General features: G+C 49.5%; 1 protein-coding gene across 18 annotated transcripts in view; it reads right to left on the reverse strand.

The window, feature by feature from the left end:
* The window catches only part of TPST2 (tyrosylprotein sulfotransferase 2), a 40,231-nt gene that overhangs the window by 3,933 nt on the left and 20,227 nt on the right, over window positions 1-16,071 (reverse strand). For 7 of the 18 annotated variants that reach the window (XM_065568919.1, XM_065568920.1, XM_065568921.1 and 4 more), the window contains 3 exons: window positions 8,682-8,749; window positions 4,777-5,693; window positions 1,544-1,742 (listed from right to left, as the gene is read on the reverse strand). In XM_065568919.1, the coding sequence (XP_065424991.1) occupies window positions 1,544-1,742; window positions 4,777-5,624 (1,047 nt within the window). In that variant the 5' untranslated portion in view covers window positions 5,625-5,693; window positions 8,682-8,749. Of the gene's footprint in view, window positions 1-1,543; window positions 1,743-4,776; window positions 5,694-5,825; window positions 5,936-6,563; window positions 6,818-8,681; window positions 8,750-12,679; window positions 12,854-16,071 lie in introns of those variants that run through there. The other 11 variants (XM_065568912.1, XM_065568915.1, XM_065568913.1 and 8 more) reach the window with 5 other exon arrangements.

A 16,071-nucleotide genomic window follows, 5' to 3' on the forward strand; every position in this document is an offset into this window, starting at 1 on the left:
AGTCTGCCCGTGGTTCTGTGTGTGCCATAACTGTGGCCTCTGGGCATCACTGCAATAAACCACCAGCACCACCTCATCTCAGTCCCTGGGCTAGTTCTCCTAGTACAGGAGTTGCCTGGTCCTCTTGGAGTCCTCCCTTTGAGGGAGGAGAGTTTGACCTGGGCCCAAGCAGAAACAAGGACATGAGAAGATTCCCTTCCTTTAGTACAGGGGTGGGAAAACTACGGCCCACGGGACCGTCCTGCCCGGCCCCTCCCCTGCTGTTCCCCCTGGCCCGCAGCCTCAGCTCGCTCGCTCTGCCGGCAGCACAATGCTCTGGGCAGCGGGGCTGTGAGCTCCTGGGGCAGCGCAGCTGCAGAGCCCGGCCTGACCCGGTCTCTGTGCTGCGTGGTGTCGGTGTGGCACCACCAGCCGCGCCACCAGTGCTCCAGGCAGTGTGGTAAGGGGGCAGGGAACAGGGGGGTTGGATAGACGGCAGAGGAGTTCGGGGTGGTGGTCGGGGCGGGGTGTGGATAGGGGTCAGAGCAGTCGGGGGCGAGGGGAACAGGGGGTTGAATGGGGGCAGAGGTCCCAGGGGACAGTCAGGAAGGAGGGGGGGGTTGGATGGGGCGGCAGGGGGCAGTCAGGGGACAGGGAGAAGGGGTGGTTGGATGGGGCAGGGGTCCCGGGGTGGCTGTCAGGAATGAGATGAGGGGTTGGATGGGGTGGTGGAAGTCCGGGGATGGTCAGGGGACAGGGAGCGGGGGAGTATGGATGGGGCAGGAGTCCCGGGGGTCGGGGGGGCGCCACGGCCCCCTCCGCTAACTGGCCCTCCATACAATTTCCGAAACCCAATGCAGCCCTCGGCCAAAAAGTTTGCCCGCCCCTGCTTCAGTAACTGGCTCGTGGCTCTGCAGCGCCCCCCAGCGGGGGCTGTAATTTCCAGAACAGCACAAGTAAATTTTCTGGGGAATGTCTCGGGGCTTAGCACAGCCTGAGTAGGAGCACTGTCCCAGGACATGACCTCGCATTTCTTCTGCCCCCAGCCTCCCCTTGGCTTGAGTGAGTCTGGGGTGAGCTAAGGAAGGAAGCATCAGTTTCTAGGTCTTCCATTGGGGAGAGACTGGAGTTTTCTAGCTTTGCATTTATGCGACTTTTAACTTGGTCTTGATTAAAAAAAAAACAATACACTCCTGAGGCTTCCAGAATTAACAGGCCAGGACAGAGTAGTGCAATATCTGCCCTGAGGAGGCACAAGACCAAAAGGAATTTCATCTGTCACACATCACGGAATCCGTCATCTGAACCAATGTTTTGAAAATAAGGAAAATGTAACTGGCACGTCCCCTTCTGTAGTTTTATCATCTTTTAAACAGGGGCAGTGGTTTTTAAAGGGTTCTCTTTGCTATGATTTAGTGACCTCTCCAACCCTGGAGAGATATGTAAGTCAGTATTGCATATAGTAAATCCACATTTTTGTCGCTATTTTGTATTTGTAACGTGCGTCATTCCCATCATCCTCCAGTGACACTCCGCATTCTAAGCGGACAGTAGCAATACTCACCCTCTGGGTGTTGTTGATTACCAAGGGGTCTGGGTTGCCATAGTTGGGTGGATTTGCATATGGGTCATAGCCAAGCCTAGCGAGCATTGGTGCTATCTGGGCCATGTCTTGCAATACGTCCCCTGGAATGTGCCCGATCCATTTGGACAAAGCTTCCAAGTTTACAGGCTTAATAACCTGGTCTGTTGATCTTTCTATCCTGAAAAGAGAATAGAAATCCGTCGCTTGGGTTTTGGATGCATGTTGCGCTCACACATAGGGGCCTGCAGCTGGGTTATTGCCATTTGAGAGACGCATGTCGCTCAGGTATTGTCAGCGTCTTCAGGATACAAAGCTCATAAAACAGAGGCTTTAAATCCATCTATCGGTAAAGCATCAGTGCCTTCATTAGGATGGCAGAGCTGCAGGGCCAAAGACCCAACACCAACACACCTAAGGGGTCAGTTCCGCGTTTCAATACCCAAGTGCAAAGCATCCTTCCCCACTCTGCCTGGCCTAGGGACGCTCCCGTCCGAACTGCCCACCTTGCTGGGCCTCCTGTGTTAGATCATCTGCAGTTTGTTTTCACTAGAGAGGGAAAGTGTGTCCCACTGCAATCCAAGCTTCGCTGCCTGTCTGCGGCGACAGTCTGCACCCTGCACTCAAGGGGGGAGGGGTAGCTCATTGGCCTGCTAAACCCAGGGTTGTCAGTTCAATCCTTGAGGGGGCCATTTAGGGATCTGGGGCAAAATCAGTACTTGGTCCTGCTAGTGAAGGCAGGGGGCTGGACTCGATGACCTTTCAGGGTCCCTTCCAGTTCTATGAGATAGGATATCTCCATATATTATTATTATTATTATTTATTTATAAGGCAGAGCAGCAGTCGATCACTGCACAAACTGTCCCTTTATATTTTGAGACAGCAAAGTTACCGTCCTGTAATTAGGCAGATTTACATAATTAGCATGAAAATTAGAGCCCTCCCTAGAGACAGTTCTGTTTATTCAGGACCCATAAATCTCTGGCACACGCACGAGGAGCAGAGGCTGCAGCAGGAGTGCGGCAGGCGCCGCCAGACCATGAAGGATCCAGGGCGCCTGAGGCTCTAGAGAGAAAACCTCCCATCCCTGACCTGTCTCCCGTCAGGCCTTGGCGAGCAGACACTGATTTCCTACGGCCAAACCTCTCACCCCAGTTACTGCAGGAGAAAAATCAAAGGAATTTGTGGCTACCGGCCACATGGACATCATGGGAAATGAGACCTCGGGAACTGGGCAGCATTAGTAAATTAATGGGCTATCAGTAAGTAAGTTAATGGGCTATTGGCTCTCAGTAGATTTTTAAAGATACAAAGCCCAATAGAGGCCATCAGTTCACCTAAGAAATATGCCTGCATCTACCACAGTAGCTGCTCTCCCCTTCCCTCGCTACCACAAAGCACAATTTCCTTGGCTGGGGAGGGTTTAGCGCGAACGAAAGACAAGGCCATGAAGGAGAAAAGCTCTACCCCAAGTCATGAGTGAACTGCATGTTCCACATCCTCTGCATTCCCTCTGCTCAGCTGCGCCCAGTGCCTGCCCAGCACGTCTGCAATGTTCACGCCTTACACCTCACGGAGAGCCAGACTCGAAGAGGCTCTCCAGATTCACAACCGCTACTGGTCAAACACCCCCCATTCACGAGCATCAGCAATATAGTGACTTGCCTTGGAATTGACCACCAGGGCTAGAGCCCCTAATTCTGGAAAATAATGTGCTCTTTTGTTTGTACATCACCCAGGACAATGAGGCCCTAATGCCCCTCTGACGTCCTTAAATAATATGGGACTCTACTCACTCTTCCCGCCTCTCCCTCTCGCCCTCCCCCACTAAGTAGCCAGGGCCTCAGTTACACAGTGTGGCACAGAATCGGTTCAACTGTGACTCAAAGAGAACCACACCCAGTAAAATGCTGACTAGCGTGAGACAGCATTTTGCAAGGTACTGACTCACCGATCATGTGCAGTCAGCTCCCACTGCTCCTCTCTCTTTGGGAAGAACTTTTTTGGGTAGGTCTACACTGCAATGAGGCACCTGCGGCTGGCCAGTGCCAGCCGACAGGCTCATGGGCTCGGGCTGCGAGCTGTTTAACTGCAGTGTAGACCTCTGGGGCTCGGGCGGGAGGCCAGGCTCTAGGATCCTGCAAGGTGGGAGGGTCCCAAAGCTCAGGACATCCCGAACGTCTACACCACGATTAAACAGCCCCGCAGCCAGAGCCCCCATGAGCCCGAGTCAGCTGACACAGGCCAGCCACGGGTGTCTCATTGCCGTGTAGACATGCCCAGGGCCGGCGCAACCCATTAGGCGACCTCGGCAATCGCCTAGGGCGCTACAATTTGGGGGGTGACGACCGCGGTGGTATTTCGGTGGCGGGACCTTCCGTTGTCTCTGGGGGGCGGCATTTCGGGGCGGGACCTTCCACCGCCTAGGGCAGCAGAAAAGCTGGCGGCGCTCCTGGACATACCCTTAGTGTTGATGAAAGTATGGCCTGACAATGTCCTCCCTTTCCCTTGCTCAGAGAAAAACCATACAGTGGGTTCTTTCCCCTCCATCTCCCCGTTCTGGATGTACAGAACTAACAGAAAAAGACTGTTAGAAGACAGACTTGTCTGGCTAGTTCCCATATATCCATGTTTACAGTCAGAGGTTGGGTTAGGTTAATCTAAAATTACCAAGTAGCCAAACAACGGCAGCAAGAAGCTCAAAATATGAAATAGCTCTCGAAGACGCACGCTGTGCGTACACACTTCTTTATGCCAGGATCGTGTCAGAACGACGTGTGGCGAGAGGCAGTGGGAAGTCAGGGAACCTCAACTGCATGCTACCGAAAATCATTCAGTGCTAGCTGGAACGTAATCCAATGTTTAAAGAAATATTTGGGAATGGGAAGAAAAAGAGAAAGGGGGCATAGATTACCCCAAAACTGGAGCTCCTTAAATAGGACTCTGCCAAAGCAGAGCCTGAAATCATCCCCTTATTTACAAGTGGGATGACGGAGACGTCACCATTCTTAAAAATCCTCCCCTAAGCAGCTAACCGCCATTGTGACATTCACGCAGTTCTTTACTTAGACACACAAATACTCTGCAGCAGAGTTGGGTGCATCGATCCCTCTGCTCCTGAAAACCAGGCGTGCCCCAAGAAGGTTTGGCAAGAACCCGCTCCGTCTAGTCAGGAGTCTCTTTGGAAAGCAGCGGCAGCCATACGGACACTCACTTGGAAAGAGAGACTCCGCCTGGTTTCCCTATTAATTCTTCATGGTGCAGCACTGCGTCGCTCCAGGAAATGTCTAGGAACTGCATGATGACACGCATGGACTGTTCGGGGTGCAGCACTAGCTGCTCATAGTAGACTGGCAGGCACCTGGACTGCCCAATTTCTACGCACTGCGAATACATCACCTCGATCGCTTTGTTCCACTTGGTAAGGCAGTCTCGGTAGCTGTTCAGGTCAAAGCCTGCAATCGTCACCTTCCTTGTGATCATGGAATGGACAGAAGCCCGGCCGTCTCGAACCATCAGCAGAAATTTGGAATTGGGAAAGAGCCTGGAAAGGTAGACAGAGGATTTTAAAGTGAAGGGGTCCTTGTTACATAGATATCTGGCTGGCTCCCCATGCTTGGCAATGACTTCCAGGATAAACGCCTGCATGGCAGCGTCCAGGACTTGGTCCGTCACTCCCGCTTCATCCAAGCGCATCTTTTCGCGCCCAGATTTGGACCAGGCCTGGCGCATGGCCAGCACCCGGGGAATAATGCGAGTCTCTTCTCCGCAGCGGACCTCTGGATGCGCATCCAGCATGGCTCTCATGAGAGTCGTGCCGCTCCGCGGGACCCCACCGATAAATATCAGCGGCATCTCCTTGCTGTACCGGTACTCGATGCGACTGGAGTCCACCAGAACCAGTTCTTCGTTTTCTGGTCTCATCAGCCCACGTGTCCGCTTGCCATAGCCCTCGCCCAGCAGCGCCTGGCACTCCAACATCTGCTGGCCAAGGTGCACAGTCACCATCAGGGCAACAGCAAAGCCAAGCCCCAGCAACACTCGCCTCATGGTGACCCGCATTCTGTTCCTCTGCACATAGGCTGGGAGACCTTCAGCTTTCGGTTAGTGAGCAGCCAAGCCGGTGCGCATCTGCAAAGAAAACAGCACATGTTCAAAGAAGTCAGTGGCATACATCCGGTTACCCGGCCCGTCTCCTACTGAGCCACCTGGCACCAGGACAGCCTCAGCCTCCAATAAATCACACAAAGACCTACTGATCACCTCAACTGGCCCTGGAGAGAACACGCCAAGCCATTTGTCTTGTCTGCTTGGAACTAACTCCAGCTTCCACCACAACTCCTGAGAGACCATTCCAGGGTCTAATCAACCTCGTGATTTATCACCATCTTACTTCCTTCTATTAAATACGTGTTGCTTTGAAGCAAGGACTGCCATCAAAACAGAGAAGAACTGAAGTAAAAACAGAATAGAAGCCTCCAAGCTCTGGGATTCCATGCGAGCAATTCTAGAAGAGTCGGAGTGCAGCAAAAGCACAAGCCTTGCTTTACAAGCTCAATGGCAGAGCTTTTGTATGTATGGCCAGGGGCATTTTGGCTTAGCCAGACTTTTCCCTCCTCATGAAGGCCAAGAAAACATCAACCTCCAAGGTGACAGACTGATTTACTGCCCTCCATCCCAGATGCGTCCCCAGTCCTTTCTGGCAGTTTTCCTTTGTTGTATTACACGTATTCACTGAACTACACAACACAACCCTTCTATCAGTTCCATAAACAAGACGTTTCCTGTATGCATTTGTTTACTTTGATTAGGAATTAGCTAGGACATGAGAAAACTCTACCCATTCGATTTCCAGGAGGTTGGTGGGCTTGCTTCAGCAGAAGCGATGGCCAATGAGCACCAAATTGGGTTAATTATTAAACAAACTATGTATGTGAAGGTTTAGTGTCAATACTAGCAACAAGCATTGCCAATCTGAATACTCCCCTGCCAGAAACTGACCTTACATAAAGTTTCCCCTTGAAACACTGAAGCTTTCATTTGGCTCTGCCGTGAAGACGCGACTTCTCCATAGGAGATTCCAGCAGGAGGATTGTTGCTCCTGCAAGTCTGTCTCCTGCTCTGCTGATTCCACAAAGCTCCTATTAAAACTGGCCAACCATCCCTCCCCCTTTCCCGGCCGAACCCACTAGTGCAGGGTTTGCAATCCCGCCCCGAGGTCACAGAGGGTGTTTGGGGTAAATTCCTTGCAATGCCTGGATTTGGGAAGAAGTTGAACATGGGAAAGGGGAAGGGAACCGCTGTGCATTTTATTTCTCTGCCAATCCAAAACGCTGCCTAAGAAAAATATTTTCTGCTCAAAAATTTCTTAATGAAAGCAAGCATTTACCAGTGGCCCATGTAACCATGCAGAGCAGTCCATTCTCACACCCGGCAGGGCACTGGCCGTGTCCCGGGAGCTGAGTCAGGCGTGCTGCTTTTCTTGACATCATTATTTGTTCAGCACTGATCGTGCGTGGTACTGTACAAAGAGCAGCAGGTCTGGGCCCCGGGACTCTACAATCTAGTTACATGTCTCTGAAGTGATGAATTGGTCATTTGACTTTTTAATATATATTCATCTCAAAAAGCAATTTAAAATGCCCACTAGCCTCTGGGCTCCACAGCATTCATAGCTGGAATGGACAGAAATTCAGACTAACCGGACTGTAATGGGATGTAGTTCAAAAGTCTAAGCAGAGGTAAACAAATTTATTTTAAAGGGAGGATAGACGTTTGTACTAAATGGGGTAGGAGAATATGGTTTATGGTTAACATTTCCTCCCAGGATTCCCTGGCAGCCCCACTCGCTTGTCAAGGTCACTTAGAGGTGAGGACATGGCTCATCTGGGCATCTGAAATGAGTGCTGTGAATCTGACCACACAAACACGGGATTCCAGAACAACAGACCAGACGGAACGTGCCACACGTCAGAATCCTGAAGTGAAACCTGCTACATACGTTCTGGGCCCTCCACTGCCCAGGCAGCAGGGGGTGCTGGACAAAGTCGCTTTAAGGGACTGTGATCTCAAATGTTATTCAGCTCTGCTCCTGCCCATCCATGTGCTTGTTCAACTACTGCCAAGGCAGATGGTAACTATGCAGCATTTACAGAGACTGTTTGGCCTCTCATTTTGCCTGCTAGCCACTTAAAAAGAAAAAAGAGCTCTTAAAATAGCGGGTCTATCAGCTTCAGGGTGACAGACATGCGGACAGCCTGCTGTCTGGGCACATGACTAGGGAACAACAACCCTGATCTGATGCTGACTCCATCTGTGTCTGGAACATGTCACTTCTCTCTCGCCCTGCTTCCCCAACAGTAACAAGGGGAATACTTGCTGGGGGGGCAGCCAGGAGGTGGTTGCCAAGACCAGACTGCTACCCAAAGTACTACCTGTTATTAGATGGGGGTCACTAAAACCTCCCGAAACTCAGAGTTCCTAAACAAGCACAAGTGAGCCTACTCAATAAAGCGAGGTCAAAGGTGCAACTAAACTCAAGCTGCGTTCTGCAGTCTTCTGCTGCAGAAAGTCCTCAGCTACTGTCTTCTCCCCGGCTTCTTCCCTCCCACACAGGATCCAGAGACTTAATCACTGTATCCTCCAGGACATACGTTCATCAACAGAAACCAAAAAGCTAAAGGCTTCACCAGACCACAACCAGCTCAACAGGACCCCCACACGTCTGGCTGGTGCTCTGACCCCTGGGACACATTGACGAAGATGGAGTACGAGCCAGAGAGCCAGAAACTCCATCTTCAACCAGACTGAGAATTTAGTGCTGGCTTTAAATGCAACATGCAGAGTAACAGCTGAGCTGTGGCCGATGTGGGAATAAGGATCAATACAAACCCAAAATAAAAAAAATCCCTGCAATTAAAAATCTTCCCCATTTTGCATTCTGATTAGGTATTCATATCAGCAAGATTTGTAATTGTTTCTAGTGGCTTTGGAGAGTGGTAAAATATTAATAAAACAGAAGCGGCTGTGCAGACACAAACATGAAATATTCATTAACTCACTCCCAATATGTCATGCAGGGTCCCACTGCTCTGACAGATCCTCTTTTGATACACTTACCTTTCCCTGCTAAATTCATTTTGCCGTTGGCCGATCTTTGCTCAGAAATACAGATGGCCGATGAATACCTAATGGGGAAAAAAACCCACAATGCTGATTTGTTTAGAGAGAACGGATATTCATCAGAATGGTTAGAAATAAAATGCTCATTCTCAGGATTCAATTTTCAATACTGCAGTTTTAATAGTCTATCGACACACAGCTCATTAATGTTTTAATGTTTACCTGAAAGCCACACGACATGCAGACACGAGATACAACTGTTACGTTCATCATGTATTGTCTCCACCAAACCTAGCAACTGACTGGCAGAAATCAGCCTATCTTAACACGCTGGCAGTGTCACTTGGCTATCTCAGCTACAGACAAGGCATTAAAAATAAGACTATACACCTGGCATCACAACCCTGAGCCCATGAAGCAACATTCCTCTCATCCCAGGGAAACCTTGCAAGTCCATGGGGTAAATTACAACAAAACTCAGGGAGAGTTTGGGGGCACCGGCTGAGAGAGAAGAAGAAAGCAATTGAACACATCTCTCAAATGAGGTAGGAGGCTGACTTCAAGACCTGAGACGGCGAGAGCAAGAGCTAGGCAGAAGCAGGAAGGATGTGAGAGGCCAGAGGGGATGGCAGACTGAATAGATTACAGAGTCCCCACTGGGATTTTCTATTTCCCACAGGTAAACAGAACCACGCAGCCCGCTCCAGAGGACACTGCACAGCACCTGCTTTCCCGTTTCATTACAAGCTCTGAAATCAGGCAAGAGCAAAAGTGCTGCAGAGGGTCATCAGCTTTTCCCAGTGTACGGCTTTGACCGAGGTCATCTGCAATTCTGAGCAAGCTCTGCTTTGAGCAAACCACTCAAAGCGAAGTCAAGGGGATGCGAACCCCAGAGCAAAAGAAAACGTCTGCATGAGCCCCTGCAAAGCAAGCTGCAAGATTCCCCTGCCTAGGACAAACTCTTCCACGTTTTGCTCAAGGTGGATTCCTTCACCCTGCTGTCTGTGAAACTGATTTTTAGCACATGGAACTCCCTGGGGCCCAGTGGTGTTTGCAATCTACCGGCAGCATGCAGATCCACAAGACGTGATCTTAACACTGAAACAAAACGGGCTCCCACGCGTGGTACACATGCGCCCCTCCCACTAAGAATCGCCCCCCGCTCCCCACCTGTCTCTGGATTTCCAAGGAGCCCTGTCTTCTGCATCTGCAACTAAGTTCCCTCTTTGCATATCATACAACAGCCTAGTAGACGGAGCTGCCTTCTGAACACACAGAATCTTTTTCATGCTGTTTCCAGGAGATGCCTCTGAACCCGGGATAAAAACGTTACCAGTGTAACTGCTGCAAGAAGTTAGGTGCCCCTGCAGGGCAGCAGCAAGGCAGGCTCCAGTCGCCTGTCGGGTGAAGGGGCAGAGACAGAAGGGAGAGGAGGGGGCAAAAAGGCACAAAGCAGCACATGCCATTTGGCTGCACACAGCGACCAGGCCTATTCGGCTGGAAGGGGATTTCCACCTGGCTCCAGGATTAGAGGCTGTCACGGGATTCTCTCCCCAGTATTTCTGGAGCACCCCCTGCTGCAGATCTAAGCACTCCACGTACACGACAGGCCTCGGTGTCTGCTGCTGGGGGTGATGACGCACTCATCCATAGTCTGGTGAGCACACCTGGTAACACTACACCCCCCCCCCCATCACATACACAGCTCCCCACAGCTCTCGTGGTCGGGGCGCAGCACCTCGCCTCCCCAATTGGACATTGACAGGTGCCCTCGAGACCTGGGGCTTGACTGTCAGAGGTGATGAGCGCCCACAGCTCCATTAACTTCAACTGGAGTTCTGGGCGCTCAGCACCACTGAAAGGCAGGCCCTTGTTTGCCTCAGTTTCCCCTGTACACCAGGGATTTCATCCCCTGCTTCACAGAACCGACTGATGGTGTCTGTAGTACTGGGTCAGTACAGAAGCGCTGGAGAACTGCTAATGATTAGTACTGATGTGTGAGTGGAACAAGGCAATCAGATCTGCCTCTACTCTAGAGCGAATTAAGAGCCTGGGGGGAACTCCAGAGAATCCCAGTCTGCCCAGAGGGGCAGGGATGATTAGAACACATTCCTTTCCAACCAAAACTGCCCTGCATTGAGCCAGGTCCATCAACGGGGGGATTTCAAGTCTGGACTAGGCTGCAGGCTCCCCGGGGCAGGGACCACATTTCCTCAGAGATTTTTGAAGTACCATCGGTGCTCAAATAGCAGCTGTTCACAGCCCACCGCCCAACGCTCTGCCCTCATGAAAATTGCCCAAATCGTGCACTTATGTGGCATGTGCACACACGCGCACACACACTTCCTTCCTGACACTGCTCATGCAAACCACCACCAGGGAGCTGCTTTGCCAAGAACCCTTCGCACACAGAACCAGTAACTTCTCAGAGAGGCAGCGACTTAGCCGAGGGCCTCTCTCTGCAAGAGCCTGACAGTTTTGCCATGTGAGGCAGACAATGAGCCATGAAGAGTGGAGCAACTATCCACCAGAGCCTGCCACGGACCAGAGGTCCACATCAGTGGCTCTCAACCTTTCCAGACTGCTGCACCCTTTCAGGAGTCTGATTTGTTGTGTGTACCCCAAGTTTCACCTCTCTTAAAAACTACTTGCTTACAAAAAAAAGAAGAACAGGAGGACTTGTGGCACCTTAGAGACTAACAAATTTATTAGAGCATAAGCTTTCGTGGACTACAGCCCACTTCTTCGGATGCATATAGCTATATGCATCCGAAGAAGTGGGCTGTAGTCCACGAAAGCTTATGCTCTAATAAATTTGTTAGTCTCTAAGGTGCCACAAGTCCTCCTGTTCTTCTTTTTGCGGATACAGACTAACACGGCTGCTACTCTGAAACCTTTGCTTACAAAAATCAGACATAAGAATACAAAAATATCAAAGTACACTATTACTGAAAAATTGCTTACGTTCTCTATTTTCCCATGTATTTATAAAAGAAATCGATTGGAATATAAATATTGTACTTCAGTGTATAGTCTATAGAGCGATATAAACAAGTCATTGTCTGTATAAAATTTTAGTTTGTATTAACTTCACTAGCGCTTTTTATGTGGCCTGTTGTAAAATCAGGCAAATATCGAGAGGAGTTGGTGTACCCCCTGGAAGACCTGTGTGTGCCCCCAGGGGTACATGTACCCCCGGTTGAGAACCACTGGTCCACATGGACCCGGCTGACATGCACTAACAGTTCCTTAATGCACTTTGATCTAATCTGTTTCAAAGAGGACTAGATCAAAGTGCATTAACGCACTGTTACTGTGCATCAGCAGGGTCCACAACAGTTAGTGCACAGCAGGCTAGTGGGGGGCAGATTCACACCCCAACTTGCCATGAACTAATCGTTTGTGTAGTAGACAAGCCCCAGGACTGCAGCCAAGGTGGGTATATAGACAGTGCTGTTCACACATCTACTGTTCTTGGAAACCTTGCTTATTACAGATTCTATGCAAATCAAGAGACAATCCCTCCAGAGAGGATATTCCAGCTAGAGAAATCGCACCTAAGGGGCTAACATTTGGGTTTCCATAAACTGACCTAAGACCTGCTCGGATTACAACTGTTTGAATGTAGGGCGCATGCTGGCTGACAAAGAAACAGAATAAGAGGGCCTGGGGCTGAGCAGGGCTGAGATGCCGAGAGAACGATCTGCATGTCCAGTCCCAAGTCACATGACAAGGGTTCAGGCCCCGTCACCTCAGAAGGGTCAGTGTTCAGACTCCAGTGGCCCAGAGTCACAGAGGGAGCCCAGCACTAGAATAGCAGATGGGGCTCCAGGACTGGGCTGTGGCTCTTCAGCGGAGTGGTGTGCAGAGGCCTGCCCCACACCTGCCCAGGCTAACCCAGTCATTCATTTGCACGAGCACCAAAAATTAGCGGCAGCGATCTGGGACTCGGGAATGGAACCTACAGTTTTCATGGGCTGTAATTCAACTCTCACCTCCACGGCTAGTGAAATGGCAGATCTGGGGCGGGAGCTGCAGCCTGTCTCTGAAAGGCCCACGGAGCTCCAAGGAGCAGCTTTCTGCAGGGGAAGGTGAACAGGTGCACTGCAGACATTCTTCCAGGAACTCCCAGAGCCACCACTCAGCAAAGGCCTGCAGGTTAAAGAGAGCTGCACGATGAGGAGAGGGAACCGGAAAAAAATAAAGGGGACAAACATCCATTTACAAAGTTGAAAACTGTTAGAATCCATGAGGCTGAATCTACAAACGTCATAACTGTGATTCAACAGCAATGCAGCTCTTCTGGGACCCTAGAGGTGGAGGATGTAGTGAAGACAGGACCACCAGTAGAAATAGCTATCACCACATCAAGATCTCTCATGCCCTGTCACCCATTGTTGCTATGACCAGTGAGAATTACAGTTCTCAAAGTCACTAGCGTGTGCAGTGCAGAGGGAATCTTCAGGGAATGTCACTGTCAAACAAATCCCTACCGAGCATGTGCAAATTGTGGTTACTCGGAGGCTCAGAACTTGGCTGACCTTTGGGCAAATTTTTATAGAGATGGCACCATGGTGACTCCCCCTGCCAAATTTCAAGTCCCTCCTCTGTAGCATGGAAGTGCTAGATCTTCTCAAAATAAAATTTAAAACAAAATCTTACAGCCATTCTGTTATTTTTAATATGGACAAGACAATGTATTTTTCTCTAACCTTGTTCGCTGGAAAGGCTGAACCATTTTAACTGAAACATCCCACATAATTCAGACTGTGAAGTCACCCAGCATTGAAAATTTCAGTCTGAATGGTTATAGTTTGACAAAGTTACAAGCAACTGAAAACAGGGTCTTAGAATGGAAAGTGTCAGATAACCTTAAGTATAAGCACTGCTACCTGCACTGCCTATAAGAATATAAGAACTACCATCCTGGGTCAGACCAATGGTCCAACTAACCCAGTATCCAGTCTCTGACAGTGGTCCATACCAGAACTTCAGGCACAGCATACAGAACAGGGCAACTGGAGATAGCCACCCGGCTTCTCCTCCCAGCTTCTGGCAGTCAGAGGCTTAGGGTGACACTGACCTTGAGGTTGCATCCCTGACCATCTTGGCTAACAGCCATTGATGTACCTATCCTTCATGAACTCATCTAGTTCTTTCTGAACCCAGTTATACTTAGGCCATTACAACATCCCACAGCAATGAGTTCCACAGGTTAACTGTGTGGTGTTTGAAAAATTACTTCCCCTTGTTTGTATTCAACCTGGTACCTATTAATTTCATCTGGTTTTTGTATGGTTGGAAAAGATAATGTATCATTTTAGTGTTTGTAAGCCACTTTGAAAATGACAAGCACTAGATAAGTTATTAGAGAGAAAAGGTGGGGAGGGCGATATCTTTTATTGGACCAACTTCTGTTGGCGAGAGAGAACAAGCTTGCGAGTTCACAGTTTCTCAGACCTGAAGAAGAGCTCGAAAGCTGCTCTGGGAACTGATATGGCTACACCACCACTGTGTACATAGAGAAGTTATTGTTAAACAGAAGGTTTGTTTCTGAAGGGCAGTACTACCACTAAAACATATTTAACTCAAATCTTTGAAATAAGCATAGTTTAGCACTGTTCGAGGGTGTCTCAGATGCTGGGAAATTCATTAAGGGCTATCTGCATGCAGCATAGAGGAAACTAGTCTATGCCCCATGGAGCTCTCAATCTATTGTTTCAATCCCAGGGCGCCCACACACAATACACAAGTGCAAGGTCTAATCTTGTACTGCTGCAGATAGGTTTGTTCCCCCCGCCCCCTCGTGTTTTGGTGGATTAACCGTACAAAGCTGGTTTCAAGAGACCTGAATGAAGACAGAGAAGTGGTTTTTGTAACAAGGAAGAGCAGAAGAGAGCAAAGGTGAGCGAGAAAAGGGACAAAAGGATGTTGCGAGGGACGGAGCACAGTGGATTAAAGGTGGGGAGGTGGAGTGGGAGACACAGGAGGCAGTGAGTAGAAACGCATGTTTTGTTCTCAAATCTCTGTGCTGATTTCAATGGGCCATCTGAGTCCCAGCCACACACTTCAACAGGGGATTTGAAAAGGAGCAAGACTTCACAAAGGGCACCTGCATATGCTGCATACAAAATGCAGTGAGCCCAGCACAGGAGTGCAGAACTAGCAATGCCCTCACCTCACCATTCTGGGCACAGGAGCGCTTGCTGTGCTGATGCCCTGACTCTTACCCTGTCTACTCTTGAAAGCAGGGGTTGAGAAAATGCTGACGCAGCCCTATGTCTGCAACTGACTGTGGGGCATCCACGGACAGCAGTGAAATTGTTCGTAGACGCGCACCCTTGTCTAGTCAATGGCAGGCCTGGGGCCTTGGTTTTGAGATTGGACAGTCCCTTCTCCATACCCATGGAGAGAGGTTAGCTCTGAATTCTCCACTGCCCAACAGCTAATGACCATGAGCACGTTTGCTGCCTACCCCCGACAAATACTGCAACTAGCTACGTTTTCACTTTCTTACAGACTTCCAGAGAGAGGCACAAAGATTTTCATTCTGATTTAACTGAGCCCAGAGACTGTAAGGATGCCGCTCACTGACACAAGGCTGCTTTCATACACACAGAATCAAGCTGCAAAGAGGAAAGCCCACAAAGTTCAAATATTCCAGAAAGAAAATTACTTTCAGGCCATCACCTTGAACAAAAAGTCACAGTCACCGGAATGTTTGGTGCCACTCGTACTACATGTAACACCTGAGTCTCCTCAGGGAGTTAGATGCACAAACATGGGATTTGGCCACCTATCTGTATTATTCGCCTTCAAAAGCCCCCTCTTAAGTTGACAAAGCATTTCTATTTTCCCAGATTGTCTTCTTTGCACCTTCAACAGTATTTGTGGCTAGTCAGTCTCACTGGTTTGCGCATGGACAGTTCCTCTCTGTGTACATCTTTCACACCTCAGACTGGAGAGAAAAATAGGATTGTAAAGCCATAAAAATCATCAGAGGGCTGAAGGGCCTGTTTAGCCCTCGCAACATCTAACTTTAAAATTAACCAGATTTCAGCTGACAATATCGATTTACAGCTCTGATTTCGTCTTTTTTCCTTTAAAGCGTCACAAAGACGTCCTAGCCAAATTCCAATTCAAGTAATTCCATTCCAGCTACCTAAACCGCCCCCTTTAACTTCCATTAAATGAGGTATTCCTCTTCAGTTCTTGTCCTAAACTGCATAGCAACACTATCCAGCAGTCAAACCAATGCAGAGTGACAATCCAGAGGTGGCTGCAATTCAGGGATGTTGGAGCCACACATTCCTATCCTGCAAATGCTCTGCACACAGGCAGATGGCTCCCTGTTCATAGCCAGCTGCAGGATTGGGTCCACAATCCG

Source organism: Chrysemys picta, chromosome 15 (genome assembly GCF_011386835.1).
Source record: "Chrysemys picta bellii isolate R12L10 chromosome 15, ASM1138683v2, whole genome shotgun sequence".
Taxonomy (NCBI): Eukaryota; Metazoa; Chordata; order Testudines; family Emydidae; genus Chrysemys; species Chrysemys picta.